Below are 22,330 nucleotides of genomic sequence, written 5' to 3' on the forward strand. Positions count from 1 at the left end.
GTCTTATAGAACCTGCTAATTTGGAATTTTCCACATTTGAATGTATACTGGAATAGGATTCTAGATGTTCTCGACAGGGTTGGTGTCACCACCCGGGCAAGGGCCGGGACCCTGATCAAGCGAGGGGCCCACTCGCCATCAGGGACACCAGCACGCTATGGGACCCGTGAGTTGGGGGAGCCGGTGGCAGTGCGGGTGCTGGCACTGGACCCCCCCATATTACTTTAAACTGTTTGAAATACTTAAATCTCCCCATTCCACGCTGCTCCAGTCTCTTTCACATCTTCTGACTCTCTGGGCAGAGGGCGCGATGATGTCACTACAGCGCGCCCTCTGTGCTGAGCAGTGGAGAGAGCCAGAAGACACTAAAGAGATTGTTGCACCGGCCACCGGGACAGGAGGAGAGGTGAGTATTTGATTATTTATTTTTTATGTATGGAGCATTATACTGGGCTCATTCTGTATGGAGCATTATATGGGGCCCATTCCGTATGGAGCATTATATGGGGCCCATTCTGTATGGAGCAAGATATGGGGACCATTCTGTATGGAGCGTTATATGGGGACCATTCTGTATGGAGCATTATATGGGGACTATTCTGTATGCTACATTATATGGGGACCATTCTGTATGGAGCACTATATGGGGACCATTCTGTATGGAGCGTTATATGGGGACCATTCTGTATGGAGCGTTATATGGGGACCATTCTGTATGGAGCATTATATGGGGACTATTCTGTATGGTACATTATATGGGGACCATTCTGTATGGAGCACTATATGGGGACCATTCTGTATGGAGCGTTATATGGGGACCATTCTGTATGGAGCATTATATGGGGACCATTCTGTATGGAGCATTATATTGGGCCCATTTTGTATGGAGCGTTATATGGGGCCCATTTTGTATGGCGCATTATATGGGGCCCATTTTGTATGGAGTATTATATGGAGCCCATTTTGTATAGAGTATTATATGGGGCCCATTCAATGCACTCCAGCGGATTCAATAAGCCTCTATTCGCATCCTGGGGGATACATACTGTCCATCGCATAGGATTCCCCTCACTGTCTCACAATGGAAATATTTGACGTCCCTCTAATCATAACAACTTGTGATCAGATTTACGCTGATTGGTAAATGGTATAAAAAAAAATGTCATGATTGATTCTTATTATCCATTAAACCAATAAAAAAGTAACAAAAATGTAATGCTGAGGCCGTGTTCACAAGTAGCATAGCTGTTGTGTTTTTTATCTTCCATGTTTTCAGCCGGTGTTTGAACCACACGACACAATAACAAAGTTCTCTATTGCGTGTTTGCTGTGTTTTTTTGTTTTCCCTTTTAGGCTACGATGCCACTATGATCCTACGATGCCACGATGATCCTATGATTAGCTTTTATCTATTTTTTGATGCATCAAAAACTCAGCATCTTTCAGTTTCAGCAAAGTGGATGGGATTTATAGAAATCTCCTGCCTACTGAGCTTTACGCTGCGTAAACTCAACTGCGGTGCGTTTTTCAAATCCGCAGAATGTCAATTTCTCTTGCGGGTACGCCGAGTTTTCTGTGTGGATTTTCTCCATGATTTACATTAGATGCAGAAAATATGCAGCAAAAAACCGCACAGTCGTTTTTAGTGCGTTTCCGAGATGCATGAAATCCGCAATCAAGTATGTCAATAAAGTTTTGTTAAAGCAAAAAAAAACTAAGTATCAAAAACAAAGCAGCTTTATTTATAAAGCATGACACCAAACAAAGACAAAAAACGCAGCGTCAAAAATGTAAATTGCGCCCTGCAGTCTCGGGCTGAACGCCCCTCCGACATCACAAAAACGTAAGCGACACGGTGCGTTGTGGAAATCCGGCGCGTTCCGCTCACAGCACAGCTCTCTTTAGTTTGGTAAAGTTGGTATGGAGTTATGCTACTGTCTGTGACCAAGGGCGCCCTGACGGGTCACTGCCTGTTACTGCCTCTCTCGGTTGTCTTTCTCTCATAAAGGGGGGCTCCCACTGATCACTGACGGTAATCAGAAGGAACAAGCCAACGTTACAAGAGCAGCCGTATGAGCGGCTGACTGCAGTAGAAGACGTTACACCTGACGATCCCAGGACGTCAGGCGCCATCTTCTATAGGGCGGGCTCGACAGTCTCCATGGTAACAGGCTTCCGGAAGCGCCGGTGACGTCATCTCCACGCGTCCACCAGAACGCTGCACGTGTAGGCTGGAAGCTTAGAGTAGGCGGAAATCGTCAGTGTCAGCGAGAGCCGACAGGTAGTGATTACTGAGGGAAATCATGGAAGGGGGGGAGAAGTCAGGCCCTGCCGGAGCCCCAGTGCTGAGGAGCTCTCAGGAGGCTGCACATACACTGGAGGAGCCCACAGAGCCCGTGCTGCAGGGGGGAGGGGAGGAAGAGGCAGTGATGATGGAAGAAGAGGGTCATGGATTCCAGGAAGAGAAGAAGGGAGGGCGAGGAAAGGAGCAGCCAGATCTGAAGACGAAAAGGGAGGCTCCTAAGATCCCACAGGGGAGGCCAAAATCAGGAAGAGTCTGGAAGGAGAACAAGAAGAGGTGAGCAGATGAAGCAGTGGAGAACATGGGACGGCCTGGCACCATGTGAGGTGTCTGATCTCTGCTCTTATCTTATACCACCTATTGGGAGGAAGAGGGGGTTGTTTAATTATTATTTATTCTCCACCATACAGTTCTAGAGATCCAGGCACTTTTATTTAGTGCTGATATTAGTAGAGCAGGGTGCTGATAGAGAGCAGCCTAAAAACGCACCCAGGGAATCCTGTGAGCACCACCTTCTTATAAAGTCCACATAAACTATCTAACCTGTGTGAATAAGCCTGATGGTGTTACCCACCAGTTTAAAATAAGTAATCGCGCAGGGGTCCGACAGCTGTTCGAGGCTGCAATACTTCTACATGTGCTGAAGTCTTTTCACTGTTCACATTGGGTTGCACACTGTCTGCGGTGTCCTGGGACTATGGTGCAGTGTATTGCAGCGTTGTCTCTTCACTGGCGCTTGGGAAAATACTAGCCAGTTTACAATCTGATAGACGTTGAGAAGGGCTGCGGGGCTTGCAGGGGTGCCGAGTCAAACTGTCTCTGATTTAATACTGAAGGCAAATCTTAAGGATAGGACATCAGTTTTAATGGCTGAATAAACCTTTTTAAAAACTTTTTTTTTCCCCCCAGGATTATTCATTGAAGTCTTATTCTTAGAAATGGCTATGAATGTATCAGCGATCTCTGACTTGGCAGCAGACCATCAATATTTAAATCCCCTATAACCTTTTTAATGAAGTTGCTGGCTTTTATCCAGGTGTGACACACTAGACCCACAATTATCCTATTGAGGGTTTTTGGTTCTTTTAGGGTATGTGCACATAATCAGTAATTGCTGTGGATTGGACGCAGCGCACTTGTGCGGTGTGCAAACCGCAGGGGCCAGATGTTACAGCATAGTGGATGGTATTTGTAGAAATCCCATGTCCATTATGTGTTTGTGGCTCACCCGTGGAAACTGACATGCGGCGCGTCTTTCCAGACCGCAGTATGTCAATTTCTCCGGCAGGTCTGCATGCGGGCTTTCCCCATAGACCTAACCTCTATAAGGCAAGTCCGCATGTGGGAAAAAAAAATGGTGCCACTCATTTGCATATTGAGCAGAAGCCGCCGCCGGCTTCTCCGCAGCGTCGGGGCTGCAGCAGGCTCCGGATGGGGGGAACGTAGCCTTATAATCTTTGCAGGCTCATGTAGGAGCTTCTGTTAAATGCAAGTGAGGTGCGCTGACGTCACATTTCAAATGGGCTAGCTAGCACAATTTCCTTGTGCCAAGATGTGTTCACACATTGCGTTTTTGTTATGCATTTTTCTATGCAAAATTTCAGCTGCGTTTTACAGTACTAGCAAAGTCTGAGATTTCAGAAATCTCATGCACACCATTTTTTTTTCCCTGTTTTGTCAGAGCTGCGTGTCTGCAAAATGCAGCATGTTTTAGCATTATTGCAATGTTTTTCACCCATTGAAAGAAAAAACGTCTTTGGTGCAAAAACCTGAGGCAGTTGAATCCAGGTTATTTTTTTATGCGCTGATCTTTATCAGCATGCTGAAGAGACAAATGTACCCTGATAAAAACGCAGCAAAAACTCATCTAAACCTGCTTTTACTGCCAAGAAAGCAGGTTTTGCCTGTAGAAAAAAAAGCTGCAAAAACGTAACATGTGAACATAGCCTTAGGGCATGTTAACATGTGGCATTTTTGCAGCGTTTTTATTTATTTTTTTTTATTATTTTTTTTAGCTGCTGGGCAAGTAAGTAAATTCTTTCAATGTTTTATGCAGCATTTTTCACCCATTCAAATGAAGAAAGCACGCAACAAAGCATCAAAAACTTGTGTATTGTACTCAGTGGTTTTACTGCCAGCACTTTGTTTTTTTTTATGCTGAAAAATTCACAGCTTCATGTGAACATACCCTTACAGATGTCACCCACCTGTAGGAGAATGGTGCTCTGCGTACTTTCATATACTTCTCACATACTTTTTTTTATTTTTTTTATTTTACAATACAAACTGTGTACATTATTAACCACTTCGCACCAGAGCCTGTTTTTGCCTTCGTGACCGGGCCAATTTTTACAATTCTGACCACTGTCACTTTATGAGGTAATTACTCTGGAACGCTTCAACGGATCCCCCTGATTCTGAGATTGTTTTTTCGTGACATATTGTACTTCATGATAGTGGTAAAATTTCTTCGCTATCACTTGCGTTTATTTGTGAAAAAATCTGAAATTTGGCGAAAATTTTTACAACAAAATTTACAAAAACATTTTTTTAGGGACCACATCTTATTTGAAGTGACTTTGAGGAGCCTTTATGACAGAAAATACCCAAAAGTGATACCATTCTAAAAACTGCACCCCTCAAGGTGCTCAAAACCACATTCAAGAAGTTTATTAACCCTTCAGGTGCTTCACAGGAATTTTTGGAATGTGGAAGAAAACAATGAACATTTAACTTTTTTTCACAAAACTGCTACTTTAGCCTCAAATTTTTAATTTTCACAAGGGCAGGCAGAAAAAATGGACCCCAAAATGTGTTGTGCAATTTCTCCTGAGCACGCTGATACCCCATATGTGGTGCAAAGCCACTGTTTGGGCGCACGGCATGGCTCGGAAGGTAAGGAGCGCCATTTGACTTTTGGAATGGAAATTTGGCTGGAATCGATAGCGGATGCCATGTTGCATTTGGAGAGCCCCTGAGGTGCGTAAACAGAGGAAACCCACAACAAGTGACCGAATTTTACAATCTACTCCTCTGTATAAATTAATCTAGTGGTGGGAAAATAAGTAGATGGGTAAATGGTCACTAAACCCATAGATGAATTCCCACAGAGGTGTCACTTCCATAATGGGGTCACTTCAGGGGGGATTATGCTGTTCTGGCACTTTTCAGAGTACCAGAGCTAAAGAATCCCCCCTGAAGTGACCCCATTTTGGAAATGACACCCCTCTGGGAATTCATCTATGGGTTTAGTGACCATTTTAACTCAATGGATGATTTCCAGATACAAGCACGCAATGGAAGGTTTAGATTCTGGAGAACCCCCCCCCCCACCCCTGGAAATTAAGTGAGCTCGACTCGAATGTGTCATTCACTAAATGAACCAAATGTTTGAATGACAAATTGGGATACATTTTTACAGTTTAAAAACGTGGTTCTGTGTGGAAGATTTTAAAGCAGTCAGTGACGCATAAGGCTGGCAATGATGGGCATTGTGGGCAATAGTAGCGGGTATCACGCCTCATTCCTCTCTTAGTACATACACGACATCTTTTCTGGGGGTTCCTTCTTGTTTCCGTTGCTGGAATAAGTGCAACAAAATGTCGCTCAGTGAGTCTTTTCACATCCTCAGATTCTAATGGATGAGCGGGGCTAACACTTTGAAAAACAAGATTTTCAATTACCTTTTCTTGATAATTAAGAAAAGGATCTGAATTTCCTGCTTTTTGTACAACACAAAAGAATTGTATGTGGCCACCTGAAACAAATAAATAACCAACTTTTTATACCAGGTATAGGACTTTCTTGATACCTGGTATGGCTGTAGAACCTGGTCTGCAAGGTCCACACCCCCCATGTGTTTGTTGTAGTCAATGACTGACACAGGTTTTTGCTTCGGAGTGGTGGATCCTAGTTCTACAGTGGCCCTTGTGGCATCTGTGTGGATCGAGCTGAGGACAAAAATATCCCTCTTATCCCTATATTTCAGGGCAAGCAGCTCTCCGTTGCGTACAGCCCCTGACTGCCCCTTTTGCAACTTTTGGTTGACCAATGGTTGTGGAAACCCCTGACTGTTTTTACGGATGGTCCCACAAGCCCCGATGTTGTGTTCAACCAGACTTTTAAATAGGGGTATACTGGTGTAATAATTGTCCACATATAGATTGTAGCCTTTTTGAAAAAATGGACTTATCAGCTCCCAAACAATTTTTCCAGATGTCCCCAGATAAGTAGGGCATCTTGGTGGGTTTAGTTGGCCATCTTTCCCGTCATATATGCGGAAAGCGGATGTGTATCCGGTTGAACTTTCGCACATTTTATAGATCTTTATTCCAAACCTTGCCCTTTTAGATGGGATAGATTGACTGAGGTGCAGTCTTCCTTTGAATTTTACAAGGGACTCATCTATAGAAATATTTTGTGTTGGGGTGTAGAGCCTTAAGAATTTTTCTGACAAATTTTCAATGGGTCTAATTTTATATAACCTGTCATGTTCTGGGGCATTTCTGGGCAGGCATTGACTATTGTCGTTAAAATGCCAAAACCGCATGAGCATTTCATAACGGGTCCTAGGCAGAACGACTGAAAACATAGGGGTGGCTTGAACAGGGTGGTTGGACCAGTAGGATCGAATGCTCGGTTTTTTAACAAGCCCCATGGCAAATGTAAGTCCTAAAAATTTTTTAATTTCCGGGACATTAGTTGGTGTCCATAAATTTGCCCTAGCATAGTAAGATCGGGGATTCTGGCTTATGAATTGGGATGCATATAAATTTGTTTGCACGACAATATGCTCTAGCAAGCTGTCTGTAAAAAACAAATTAAAAAAATGAATTGGTCCAAAATCTTCCACCTCCACATTTATACCAGGAATGGCGTTGAAATCAGGGCTGAATGGAGCAGCCGAATCCGAAGCCTCCCATCTGGGAAATGCTAGATCATGTGGCACCGCACCTTGTACACTGGCTTGCGCCAATTCACTAGTAGCAGGGACAGCGCTTGTACTGGGCAGTGTTCCCTGATTTGGAGACATTTCTCCAGTAGTGCTATTTGCCCCTATTGCTGTACTGGTCCTTGGGCTTGAGGATGGAACAGAATCACTGCTCATTTCTGAGCTCTGTGTCGCCGCTACTAAAGCCCTCAAAATCCACATCTCCATCTGAGATTGCACTGTCATCAGTGTCAGAACATAGCAGGGCATACACCTCTTCTGCGGTATAAGTCTGACGGGCCATTTTATTTTTATATTTTTTGGACTGACTGGACTGGACTGGACTGGACTGACTGGACTGGACTGACTGGACTGGACTGACTGGACTGGACGGACTGGACTGGACGGACGGGACGGACTGGACGGACTGGACTGGACGGGACGGACGGGACGGACTGGACGGGACGGGACGGACGGGACGGACTGGACGGGACGGGACGGACTGGACGGGACTGGACTGGACGGGACTGGACGGGACTGGACGGGACGGACGGGACTGGACGGGACGGGACGGACGGGACTGGACGGGACTGGACGGGACTGGACGGGACGGACGGGACGGACGGGACGGACTGGACGGACTGGACGGGACGGACTGGACGGGACGGGACGGGACGGGACGGGACTGGACTGGACGGGACTGGACGGGACTGGACGGGACTGGACGGGACGGACCGATCGGACCGGACGGACCGGACGGACCGGACGGACCGATCGGACCGGACGGACCGGACGGACCGATCGGACCGGACGGACCGATCGGACCGGACGGACCGGACGGACCGATCGGACCGGACGGACCGGACGGACCGATCGGACCGGACGGACCGATCGGACCGGACCGGACGGACCGATCGGACCGGACCGGACGGACCGATCGGACCGGACCGGACGGACGGACCGATCGGACCGGACCGATCGGACCGGACGGACCGGACGGACTGACCGACCGGACGGACCGGACGGACTGACCGATCGGACGGACCGGACGGACTGACCGATCGGACGGACCGGACGGACTGACCGATCGGACGGACCGGACGGACTGACCGATCGGACGGACCGGACGGACTGACCGGACGGACGGACCGGACGGACTGACCGGACGGACTGACCGGACGGACGGACCGATCGGACTGACCGGACGGACGGACCGATCGGACGGACCGGACGGACGGACCGATCGGACGGACCGGACGGACGGACCGATCGGACGGACGGACCGGACGGACGGACGGACCGGACGGGACGGACCGGACGGATCGGACCGGACGGACCGGACGGATCGGACCGGACGGACCGGACGGATCGGACCGGACGGATCGGACCGGACGGATCGGACGGACCGGACGGACGGACCGGACGGACGGACCGGACGGACGGACCGATCGGACGGACTGACCGACCGGACGGACGGACCGGACGGATCGGACCGGACGGATCGGACCGGACGGATCGGACCGGACGGATCGGACCGGACGGATCGGACCGGACGGATCGGACCGGACGGATCGGACCGGACGGACTGACCGGACGGATCGGACCGGACGGACTGACCGGACGGACGGACGGACGGACGGACGGACGGACGGACGGACCGGACGGACTGACCGATCGGACGGACCGGACGGACCGGACGGACGGACCGATCGGACGGACCGGACGGACGGACCGGACGGACGGACCGGACGGACGGACCGATCGGACGGACCGGACGGACGGACCGGACGGACGGACCGGACGGACGGACGGACCGGACGGACGGACCGGACGGACTGACCGATCGGACGGACCGGACGGACTGACCGATCGGACGGACCGGACGGACGGACCGGACGGACTGACCGGACGGACTGACCGATCGGACGGACCGGACGGACGGACCGGACGGACTGACCGATCGGACGGACCGGACGGATCGGACCGGACGGATCGGACCGGACGGATCGGACCGGACGGATCGGACCGGACGGATCGGACGGACTGACCGGACGGACCGGACGGACGGACCGGACGGACGGATCGGACGGACTGACCGACCGGACGGACGGACCGGACGGACTGACCGATCGGACGGACCGGACGGACTGACCGATCGGACGGACCGGACGGACTGACCGGACGGACGGACCGATCGGACGGACCGGACGGACCGGACGGACTGACCGGACGGACGGACGGACCGGACGGACTGACCGGACGGACCGACCGGACGGACGGACGGACCGGACGGACTGACCGATCGGACGGACCGGACGGACGGACCGATCGGACGGACCGGACGGACGGACCGATCGGACGGACGGACCGGACGGACGGACGGACCGGACGGACGGACCGGACGGACGGACCGGACGGACGGACGGACCGGACGGACGGACCGGACGGACGGACCGGACGGATCGGACCGGACGGATCGGACCGGACGGATCGGACCGGACGGATCGGACCGGACGGATCGGACCGGACGGATCGGACCGGACGGACGGACCGGACGGACGGACTGACCGATCGGACGGACCGGACGGACCGGACGGACGGACCGGACGGACGGACCGGACGGACGGACCGGACGGACGGACCGGACGGACGGACCGGACGGACGGACCGGACGGACGGACCGACCGGACGGACGGACCGGACGGACGGACCGGACGGACGGACCGGACGGACGGACCGACCGGACGGACCGGACGGACGGACCGGACGGACTGACCGATCGGACGGACCGGACGGACTGACCGATCGGACGGACCGGACGGACTGACCGACCGGACGGACCGGACGGACGGACCGGACGGACTGACCGATCGGACGGACCGGACGGATCGGACCGGACGGACTGACCGACCGGTCCGTCCGTCCGGTCGGACTGACCGATCGGACGGACCGGACGGATCGGACCGGACGGATCGGACCGGACGGATCGGACCGGACGGACCGGACGGATCGGACCGGACGGATCGGACCGGACGGATCGGACGGACTGACCGGACGGACGGACCGGACGGACGGACGGATCGGACGGACTGACCGACCGGACGGACGGATCGGACGGACTGACCGGACGGACCGGACGGACGGACCGGACGGACGGACGGATCGGACGGACTGACCGACCGGACGGACGGACCGGACGGACTGACCGGACGGACGGACCGGACGGACTGACCGATCGGACGGACCGGACGGACTGACCGATCGGACGGACCGGACGGACTGACCGATCGGACGGACCGGACGGACTGACCGATCGGACGGACCGGACGGACTGACCGGACGGACGGACCGATCGGACGGACCGGACGGACTGACCGGACGGACCGGACGGACTGACCGGACGGACCGGACCGGACGGACTGACCGGACGGACGGACGGACGGACGGACCGACCGGACGGACGGACGGACCGGACGGACTGACCGATCGGACGGACCGGACGGACCGATCGGACGGACGGACCGGACGGACGGACGGACCGGACGGACGGACCGGACGGGACGGACCGGACGGACCGGACGGATCGGACCGGACGGATCGGACCGGACGGATCGGACCGGACGGATCGGACCGGACGGATCGGACGGACTGACCGATCGGACGGACCGGACGGACGGACCGGACGGACGGACGGATCGGACGGACTGACCGGACGGACTGACCGGACGGACGGACCGATCGGACGGACCGGACGGACTGACCGGACGGACCGGACGGACTGACCGGACGGACCGGACCGGACGGACTGACCGGACGGACGGACCGATCGGACGGACCGGACGGACTGACCGGACGGACCGGACGGACTGACCGGACGGACCGGACCGGACGGACTGACCGGACGGACGGACGGACGGACGGACCGACCGGACGGACGGACGGACCGGACGGACTGACCGATCGGACGGACCGGACGGACGGACCGATCGGACGGACCGATCGGACGGACGGACCGGACGGACGGACGGACCGGACGGACGGACCGGACGGACGGACCGGACGGGACGGACCGGACGGACCGGACGGATCGGACCGGACGGATCGGACCGGACGGATCGGACCGGACGGATCGGACCGGACGGATCGGACGGACTGACCGATCGGACGGACCGGACGGACGGACCGGACGGACGGACGGATCGGACGGACGGACCGGACGGACTGACTGACCGTCCGGTCCGTCAGTCAGTCAGTCCGGTCCGACTGACTGACGGACCGGACGGTCAGTCAGTCCGATCGGACGGACCGGACGGACTGACTGACGGACCGGACGGACTGACTGACTGACGGACCGGACTGACTGACTGACGGACCGGACTGACTGACTGACGGACCGGACTGACTGACTGACGGACCGGACTGACTGACTGACGGACCGGACTGACTGACTGACGGACCGGACTGACTGACTGACGGACCGGACTGACTGACTGACGGACCGGACTGACTGACTGACCGTCCGGTCCGTCAGTCAGTCCGTCCGGTCCGTCAGTCAGTCAGTCCGGTCAGTCAGTCAGTCAGTCCGGTCCGTCAGTCAGTCCGTCCGGTCCGTCCGATCGGACTGACTGACGGACCGGACGGACTGACTGACGGACCGGACGGACTGACTGACGGACCGGACTGACTGACTGACTGACTGACCGGACGGACTGACTGACGGACCGGACGGACTGACCGATCGGACGGACCGGACGGACTGACCGACCGGACGGACGGACCGGACGGACTGACCGATCGGACGGACCGGACGGATCGGACCGGACGGACGGACCGGACGGACGGACCGGACGGACTGACCGATCGGACTGACCGATCGGACCGGACGGATCGGACCGGACGGACGGACCGGACGGACGGACCGGACGGACGGACCGATCGGACGGACCGGACGGATCGGACCGGACGGACGGACCGGACGGACGGACCGGACGGACTGACCGATCGGACGGACCGGACGGATCGGACCGGACGGATCGGACCGGACGGACCGGACCGGACGGATCGGACGGACTGACCGGACGGACTGACCGGACGGACCGGACGGACGGACCGGACGGACGGACGGACGGACCGGACGGACTGACCGGACGGACGGACGGACGGACCGGACGGACTGACCGATCGGACGGACCGGACGGACTGACCGATCGGACGGACCGGACGGACTGACCGATCGGACGGACCGGACGGACTGACCGATCGGACGGACCGGACGGACTGACCGATCGGACGGACCGGACGGACTGACCGATCGGACGGACCGGACGGACTGACCGATCGGACGGACCGGACGGACCGGACGGACGGACCGGACGGACGGACCGGACGGACCGGACGGACGGACGGACCGGACGGACTGACCGGACGGACGGACGGACGGACTGACCGGACGGACTGACCGGACGGACGGACGGACCGGACGGACGGACCGGACGGACTGACCGATCGGACGGACCGGACGGACCGATCGGACGGACCGGACGGACGGACCGGACGGACCGATCGGACGGACCGGACGGACCGATCGGACGGACCGGACGGACGGACCGGACGGACGGACCGGACGGACGGACCGACCGGACGGACCGGACGGACGGACTGACGGACCGGACGGACCGGACGGACGGACTGACGGACCGGACGGACTGACGGACCGGACGGACTGACGGACCGGACGGACTGACGGACCGGACGGACTGACGGACCGGACGGACTGACGGACCGGACGGACTGACGGACCGGACGGACTGACGGACCGGACGGACTGACGGACCGGACGGACTGACCGGACGGACGGACCGGACGGACTGACCGGACGGACCGGACGGACTGACCGGACGGACGGACCGGACGGACTGACCGGACGGACGGACCGGACGGACTGACCGGACGGACGGACGGACGGACGGACGGACGGACCGACCGGACGGACCGGACGGACGGACCGATCGGACGGACGGACGGACGGACTGACCGGACGGACCGGACGGACGGACCGGACGGACGGACCGGACGGACGGACCGGACTGACCGGACGGACCGGACGGACCGACCGGACGGACGGACCGGACGGACTGACCGGACGGACTGACCGATCGGACGGACCGGACGGACCGGACGGACCGGACGGACCGGACGGACGGACCGATCGGACGGACGGACCGGACGGACGGACGGACCGGACGGACGGACGGACCGGACGGATCGGACCGGACGGACCGGACCGGACGGACCGGACGGATCGGACCGGACGGATCGGACCGGACGGATCGGACGGACTGACCGATCGGACGGACCGGACGGACGGACGGATCGGACGGACGGACCGGACGGACTGACTGACCGTCCGGTCCGTCAGTCAGTCAGTCCGGTCCGTCAGTCAGTCAGTCAGTCCGGTCCGTCAGTCAGTCAGTCAGTCAGTCCGGTCCGTCAGTCAGTCAGTCCGGTCCGTCAGTCAGTCAGTCCGGTCCGTCAGTCAGTCAGTCCGGTCCGTCAGTCAGTCAGTCCGGTCCGACTGACTGACGGACCGGACTGACTGACTGTCAGTCAGTCAGTCCGGTCCGTCAGTCAGTCAGTCAGTCCGGTCCGTCAGTCAGTCGGACCGGACTGACTGACTGACGGACCGGACTGACTGACTGACGGACCGGACGGTCCGTCAGTCAGTCAGTCCGGTCCGTCAGTCAGTCAGTCCGGTCCGACTGACTGACGGACCGGACTGACTGACTGACCGTCCGGTCCGTCAGTCAGTCAGTCCGGTCCGTCAGTCAGTCAGTCCGGTCCGACTGACTGACGGACCGGACGGTCAGTCAGTCCGATCGGACGGACCGGACGGACTGACTGACGGACCGGACGGACTGACTGACGGACCGGACGGACTGACTGACGGACCGGACGGACTGACTGACGGACCGGACTGACTGACTGACGGACCGGACTGACTGACTGACGGACCGGACTGACTGACTGACCGTCCGGTCCGTCAGTCAGTCAGTCCGGTCCGTCAGTCAGTCAGTCCGGTCCGTCAGTCAGTCAGTCCGGTCCGTCAGTCAGTCCGTCCGGTCAGTCAGTCAGTCAGTCCGGTCCGTCAGTCAGTCCGTCCGGTCCGTCAGTCAGTCCGATCGGACGGACCGGACGGACTGACTGACGGACCGGACTGACTGACTGACTGACCGGACGGACTGACTGACGGACCGGTCAGTCAGTCAGTCAGTCCGGTCCGTCAGTCAGTCCGTCCGGTCCGTCAGTCAGTCAGTCCGGTCCGTCAGTCAGTCAGTCCGGTCCGTCAGTCAGTCCGTCCGGTCCGTCAGTCAGTCCGATCGGACGGACCGGACGGACTGACTGACGGACCGGACGGACTGACTGACGGACCGGACGGTCAGTCAGTCAGTCAGTCCGGTCAGTCAGTCAGTCAGTCCGGTCCGTCAGTCAGTCCGTCCGGTCCGTCAGTCAGTCCGTCCGGTCCGTCAGTCAGTCCGTCCGGTCCGTCAGTCAGTCCGTCCGGTCCGTCAGTCAGTCAGTCCGGTCCGTCAGTCAGTCAGTCCGGTCCGTCAGTCAGTCCGTCCGGTCCGTCAGTCAGTCCGATCGGACGGACCGGACGGACTGACTGACGGACCGGACGGACTGACTGACGGACCGGACAGTCAGTCAGTCCGGTCCGTCAGTCAGTCAGTCCGGTCCGTCAGTCAGTCAGTCAGTCCGGTCCGTCAGTCAGTCAGTCCGGTCCGTCAGTCAGTCAGTCCGGTCCGTCAGTCAGTCAGTCAGTGCGGTCCGTCAGTCAGTCCGTCCGGTCCGTCAGTCAGTCCGTCCGGTCCGTCAGTCAGTCCGGTCCGTCAGTCAGTCCGTCCGGTCCGTCAGTCAGTCCGTCCGGTCCGTCAGTCAGTCAGTCCGGTCCGTCAGTCAGTCCGTCCGGTCCGTCAGTCAGTCAGTCCGGTCCGTCAGTCAGTCCGTCCGGTCCGTCAGTCAGTCCGTCCGGTCCGTCAGTCAGTCCGTCCGGTCCGTCAGTCAGTCCGTCCGGTCCGTCAGTCAGTCCGGTCCGTCAGTCAGTCCGGTCCGTCAGTCAGTCCGGTCCGTCAGTCAGTCCGTCCGGTCCGTCAGTCAGTCCGTCCGGTCCGTCAGTCAGTCCGTCCGGTCCGTCAGTCAGTCCGGTCCGTCAGTCAGTCCGTCCGGTCCGTCAGTCAGTCAGTCCGGTCCGTCAGTCAGTCAGTCCGGTCCGTCAGTCAGTCCGTCCGGTCCGTCAGTCAGTCCGTCCGGTCCGTCAGTCCGTCCGGTCCGTCAGTCAGTCCGTCCGGTCCGTCAGTCAGTCCGTCCGGTCCGTCAGTCAGTCCGTCCGGTCCGTCAGTCAGTCCGTCCGTCAGTCAGTCCGTCCGGTCCGTCAGTCAGTCCGTCCGGTCCGTCAGTCAGTCCGTCCGGTCCGTCAGTCAGTCCGTCCGGTCCGTCAGTCAGTCCGTCCGGTCCGTCAGTCAGTCCGTCCGGTCCGTCAGTCAGTCCGTCCGGTCCGTCAGTCAGTCGGACCGGACGGACTGACTGACGGACCGGACGGACTGACTGACCGTCCGGTCCGTCAGTCAGTCAGTCCGGTCCGTCAGTCAGTCAGTCCGGTCCGTCAGTCAGTCAGTCCGGTCCGTCAGTCAGTCCGTCCGGTCCGTCAGTCAGTCCGATCGGACGGACCGGACGGACTGACTGACGGACCGGACGGACTGACTGACGGACCGGACGGTCAGTCAGTCCGTCCGGTCCGTCAGTCAGTCAGTCCGGTCCGTCAGTCCGTCCGGTCCGTCAGTCAGTCCGTCCGGTCCGTCAGTCAGTCCGTCCGGTCCGTCAGTCAGTCCGTCCGGTCCGTCAGTCAGTCCGTCCGGTCCGTCAGTCAGTCCGTCCGGTCCGTCAGTCAGTCAGTCCGGTCCGTCAGTCAGTCAGGTCCGTCGGTCAGTCCGTCCGGTCCGTCAGTCAGTCCGGTCCGTCAGTCAGTCAGTCCGGTCCGTCAGTCAGTCGGACCGGACGGACTGACTGACGGACCGGACGGACTGACTGACCGTCCGGTCCGTCAGTCAGTCCGTCCGGTCCGTCAGTCAGTCCGTCCGGTCCGTCAGTCAGTCCGTCCGGTCCGTCAGTCAGTCCGTCCGGTCCGTCAGTCAGTCCGTCCGGTCCGTCAGTCAGTCCGTCCGGTCCGTCAGTCAGTCCGTCCGGTCCGTCAGTCAGTCCGTCCGGTCCGTCAGTCAGTCCGTCCGGTCCGTCAGTCAGTCCGTCCGGTCCGTCAGTCAGTCCGTCCGGTCCGTCCGTCAGTCCGTCCGGTCCGTCCGTCAGTCAGTCCGTCCGGTCCGTCAGTCAGTCCGTCCGGTCCGTCAGTCAGTCCGTCCGGTCCGTCAGTCAGTCCGTCCGGTCCGTCAGTCAGTCCGTCCGGTCCGTCAGTCAGTCCGTCCGGTCCGTCAGTCAGTCCGTCCGGTCCGTCAGTCAGTCCGTCCGATCGGACTGACTGACCGATCGGACGGACCGGACGGACTGACTGACGGATCGGACGGACTGACTGACCGATCGGACGGACCGGACGGACTGACCGATCGGACTGGACTGTCTGATCGGACTGTCTGACCCTAACTCTTACTTTCTTTTTTATTTTATTTTTTTCACTTTTACTGTGGCAAGGCTGACAGCTCTTGTCACACTGTTTCTCCTCTGCTCTCTCACTGAGATCCGAGGAGAAACAGTGTATTTATCAGGCAGATCGCCCGGAAAGTTTGTTGCTAAAACAAACTTCCCTGGTGATCTCTCTGATTGGCTGGTGTGACGCTGACATCATCGAGACCTGAGCCAATCAGGTCTCGATGATGTCAGAGGTCACAGCACCGGGATCCCCGCCGCTGGCAGGTATGTGGGGGGTCCCGATCGCCGACCACCGGCTGTCACTATCTTTTAAATGCCGCGATCGCTATGGATCGCGGCATCTAGAAGATAGGAACAGGTTAACATCATGGGGACCTGATCCAATCAGGTCCCCATGATGCCACATGTCAGAACTATCGCTCTGAACCGGTACCGCAGCGGTAGCAGGACCCTGGGGGTCCTGAGCGCTGCGGGACCACCCACCGTTTTTAAACGTCGGCGCTGCACAGAGCCCAGGCAGCGCCGACGTCTATGTACAGTGGGCGGTCGGGAACCAGTTAAATGGATCTTTGACCTGATGTCAGTCTGGCTGGGTGGATGGAGATTGAATACACTTAGGGCTTGTTCACACGCTGCATTTTTGCCGAGGTTTTCTGCAGAAAAACGTAGCATTTTACAGTACCAGCAAAGTGACTGAGATTTCTAACGTTTCATGCACTTTGCTTTTTTCTTTTATTATTGCTTGACAGGTTTGAACCATCAAAGCGTTTTTCATATTCGCAGCATGTCAATTCTTTCAGATGTCTTGTATTGTTTTCACCCATTCAAAAATCCGTGTATTTGTAGCGGCTTTCCTGCCAACATTCGAGTATTTGCAGCAGATTTTTTCCGCATGAATAAAGCTGTGTAAAATACACATTTTTTTAAATATCATTTTCTTTGCTGGTTCTGTAAAGTGCAGCATTTTTATTTTTGCCTAAATGTTTTCGGCTATTATAGTTGTGTCAGTCTCCCCAGTGGGTTACATTGATGAATATAGTGCCGGAGATGCCCACTCAGCCAAACTCTGTGGGCATTTCTGGTGGTCAAGGATGAGACCAAGAAGCACAGACCAGTAGGACGGGGTAAGCCTCAAAATGGGAGCTCCAAAGGATCAATGAGGGTGAGTAGCACTACATCTAGGAGGTGCGTTACAATGGAGAGAGAGAGAGAGAGATTTTTTTTTTCCCAGATCCAAAGTTCGGGTCTCCATTGTTTTCACTGCCAGAACCCGAATTTCCACAAGTCTGCTCATCCCTAAACATGACAGCAAATATATGGTGTCCATGAATTGGTGACCAACTGTGTTATTGCAAACAGGTATTTTTTTTACTCTAGAAAACTATGGCGTTCCAGAGAAAACATACTTTTACAAGCTGTTTGGGGACCATAGCAGCTTCTCCTCTCCCTGCCCCCATTGACTCACAGGTCTCTACCTGTGTGTGTGTGTCATCGGTAGGAGGGCTGGGAGAAGCCACTGGGGCCTAGTCATTCAACACACATGGACCCCTGGAATCTTTTTTTAAAGGTGTGTGTATAGTCTGAAACACTGCAATCCGATGCTGCAGTAACACAGCCAGTGTCTGATTCACGCTTCCTGTGGCTTAGGCCTGCTTGTAATGTATGGCCAACTCACACTTTTTTAAAAGTCTAGGAAGGGAATGGCTGTGGGAATCCAGACCTTGAGATAATATAAGTATAAGCCGATGTGCAACATAATACATTGTAGATGTGGTTATTCTGCGCTAAAATGTTTGTGTTAATCTTTGTTTTTCTTCCCTACTAGGTTCTCCAACATGGTAAGAGATCGCCCATTGTGCACCTCCTGGGAGGTGAAGATGAAACAAAGGCAGGAGAAAAAGTTACTCAAAAGTTTAGCCCAACAACTGAAGGATGAGAAGCAGCAAGAGAAAGAGGTGAGAACATCTGTGTAATATCGGACTAGATCAGTAGCAGGAGCCAGGACTCATTGTGTCCTTTCTGCCCTAACAGAAGGCATCAGGAGAACACTGAGATGTATGTAGGTGCCTGACCATCACAACTGTCTGAGAAATGGCCTAGCTCAAAGCCTGACAAGCCATCCCACACCATTGTCACTTCTCCCCCAAGTTTTACTTTAGGCAGTAAAATTTGGTCAGAAAGCGTTCTCCCAAACAGTTCTGTCTATCAGAACACCGAAAAATGAATTGCTATTCATCACTCCAGAGAACACCTTCCCACCGATAACCAAGGGATATGAAAGCAGATCAGAAATTTCACAAACTGGTGGAAAAAGTGGTATTGAATGACAATAGTTGTCACTCAGCTCTTCAGTATGACACTGGCCACCAGGAAATAGCAGTCTGCAGTGAAACGGCATACTTTATGTTCATGGGGCTTGGGCTTTTTGATTGTTTCATGCACTCTACACTTGAGAAAAAAAATTCTCATGTACTATCTGGAGATTGCTTCACTGTGTGCAGTTTTATGTATCTGTTTGCAATGGTTGTATCTGAAACACCTGGGTTCAGTAAGGGTATGTGCACACTTGGGACCCACCTGAGAAAGCGCTTAATCAAAAAATAAGGCACACATGCCCAGTTATGTCAAAACAACATGTTCTGTCTTCTTGAGCGTCTCTTAAACGCTTCAGGCTTCGAAAGCCATGTAGCGCTAGAAGTGACCAGCCCATTCTTCTCTATGCGGCTATAAAGTACCCTAATATCCTATGCTGCTTTGATGGAGCTTGTCAATATGGTGCAGAGAAAATTTTCATGTATTAAAACTTTATTTTTTTTTTTGTTTTCTTTACAGGCGAAAAGGAAACGTCGAGAAGAAAACCTGAGACGTAGGTTGGAAAACGAGAGGAAAGCTGAGGTGGTACAAGTGGTAAGTGGCCTCTGTCCATAGAGATCAGCGTTCTGTATTGCTTTATTGTCTATTACTTTATTATTGCTCCCAAAACTATCAATTTTTTTATAACTTCTACCTGCAGCTGTCGTCGTGTCCAAACAGCTAAGTTTATAGAAAACATTAAGGCCCCAATTTATCAAAGTGTTTATGCTGTAAAACACTTTGAAAAGTGGCACAATTTTGTGCAGCATATGGCTGTGCAAAAAAATGTGACTTGTTTGACATTTTCAGTCCACTTTCAGTCGGTTCCACCAAAGTGGATGGAGCTGGGCAGGGAGTCGCAATGCCAACCTGACAAATTCATCAGAAGTTACTGGAGTAACCTTTCTGATGAGGCGGAAGGAGTGTGCCTCTTGGTGAATTAGGTGCATCTTATTCCTGCATGCTCTTCATTAAGACTGACATGCTGAACACCAGTTTTAATGAATCTGGGCCAAATTCTGTCCACTTAACCCCCTAAGTCCATGTGGATTGCAATGTTAAGAAAGGGGGCTGGTTTTGTCTTATAGTCAGCCCTGGTCTCACAACAGTTTTATACTGTCAATGCCTGTTACATTCATTACATAAGTATCTGTAAAAATGTACATTTTGAATGAACTTAACTGAACTATACATGTATTTCCAAACTTTTAACAACCCATCCAGTAAAATAATCTGCTAACCCTTCCTGGAAAAATGATGTGGGGGGGGGGGGGGGGGGTTAATTACTTCTATGTTGCAGTTTTATGTGAAACTTTTGTATATTTTCTGCATGTACTGTTTCTTTATGATGAATATTGACCCTAAATGGCTGAGAATCGATTCTTCTAATCTGCCAGCGTATAGAATATTCACTGCAGTCTCCACTTTTTATGGAAATGTCTCCTATTGTGCACTTCACTGCTAACCAAATGTATGTTCTCTTCCATTAGATCCGAAATCCAGCTAAATTGAAACGGGCCCGCAAGAAGCAATTGCGCAGCATAGAGAAGAGAGATACGCTGATGATGTCAAAAGCTGGGAAGAAGCTGTCTCAGAAAAAGAGTGCACCTTCCAAAGGAACAGAAAAAAAGGAGGCTGTTTCTAGATGAAGAAAATTGTATTAAGCTATCAGTTGGACAGAAACACCACCAGGAATGTACACCGCAGCACTTTGCGGATCATCCGTTGCATTTTTGTAACAAGAAGGGAGGGCATGTCATATTGAGAACCAATGTGTCACTGTACTGAGATCTATTCTTATAATAGAAACTAAATTTGGTCTATGTAGACCGTGGCCTTACAAGTACCTAAAACTACTTTCTGGACTAGTTATTCTAAGGCTATGTGTGCAGAGTTTTTAAAAAGTCTTTTGGAGCCAGTCCGATCTAAAGATCACTTTAAAGATTCTTCCTATTAATTTCTATTGAAAAAAATACATGTAGTTCATATGTTTAGTCTTTTTGGTTCGCTTTAAAGGGAATCTATCAGCAGGTTTTTGTTATGTAATCTAAGAGCGGCATATAATGTAAGGGCTGAGAGCCTGATTGCAGTAATGCATCACTTACGCTAATGCTTGGCGCAGTTTCGATGGAATCCCTGTTTATTCTGCTGTAGATGTGGCAGTGGTCATAATGCTGAGCTGTGTATAACCCCGTCCACATCACTGATTGGCAGCTTCCGGTCTACACTATGAATTGTCAGCAAGCTGCCAACCAGTGGTGGGGGCGGGGTTACACAGATTTGCCTGGCTGGTCAGCACGTGATATCTAGTCCTGCAGTGATAATATCCTACTGATAAAACATTGATTATATTGGAACTATAGCACACATCCATCCCTGTAATCAGGCTCTCCGCCGCTACATTATAAACTACAGCACACAGCCTAGTAAGTGACATATCGCTGGAATCAGGCTCTCTGCTATTACATCATGCTGCTCTCAGACTGAATAGCAAAAACCTGCTGACCGATTCCCTTCAATGAGCTTCATGTTTTCACAAACGCCAAGCAGTGACCTGACCACTCTTCAGGGTCCATACTTTAACAGAGTCAATGAGCAGGCAACAAAACACCTGGGCGTCTTCTGTTTTGAGCATTCTTTGCTTAATGGACTTTTTTTTTTGAGAAAATCCACCCCAAAAAAAAACAAAAAAAAAAAACTAAAGGTTTTACAGAAAATGCATCTGGATAAAAACAAAACCCCACATCGAAGAAGCAGTTTCTGCCAGAAGCGCTTTGTTTTTGACTACCTTTAAATAAAAAAAAATAAAAAAACACGTGCACATACCCTAGAACTATGCTGATTCTGTCTTGATTAAATAGAAAAGTCTGGGCCTTTCTCTATAATCAATGATTCAGCGACTTCACTGAGGCACAAAACAAGAGCTACTGCTACCAAGACAAAAAAATGCTTTATGAATATGTTCCCACTGATTTATTTTTTCAGGTGTTATTGGAGAGGAAATGCTCCCAAAATCTTCCCCAAACAGTTGGAGTTTCCACTCCAAAAACTCAGTAAAAAGACTGTGCGAACACACCTTTATTTGGGGA

General features: G+C 54.1%; 1 protein-coding gene across 1 annotated transcript; it reads left to right on the plus strand.

Annotated features, from left to right (window-relative positions):
• The first annotated feature begins 2,175 nt into the window (after positions 1–2,175).
• Positions 2,176–20,974, plus strand: CCDC86 (coiled-coil domain containing 86). The gene is made up of 4 exons (XM_073684370.1): positions 2,176–2,578; positions 18,715–18,844; positions 19,722–19,796; positions 20,732–20,974. The coding sequence occupies exons 1-4, from the start codon at positions 2,304–2,306 to the stop codon at positions 20,888–20,890; spliced, it is 639 nt and encodes a 212-aa protein (XP_073540471.1). The 5' UTR covers positions 2,176–2,303; the 3' UTR covers positions 20,891–20,974.
• Positions 20,975–22,330: the final 1,356 nt, after the last annotated feature.

This window comes from Phyllobates terribilis, unplaced genomic scaffold (genome assembly GCF_046119375.1).
Source record: "Phyllobates terribilis strain yellow unplaced genomic scaffold, ASM4611937v1 Scaffold_5__5_contigs__length_657084704, whole genome shotgun sequence".
Lineage (NCBI taxonomy): Eukaryota > Metazoa > Chordata > Amphibia > Anura > Dendrobatidae > Phyllobates > Phyllobates terribilis.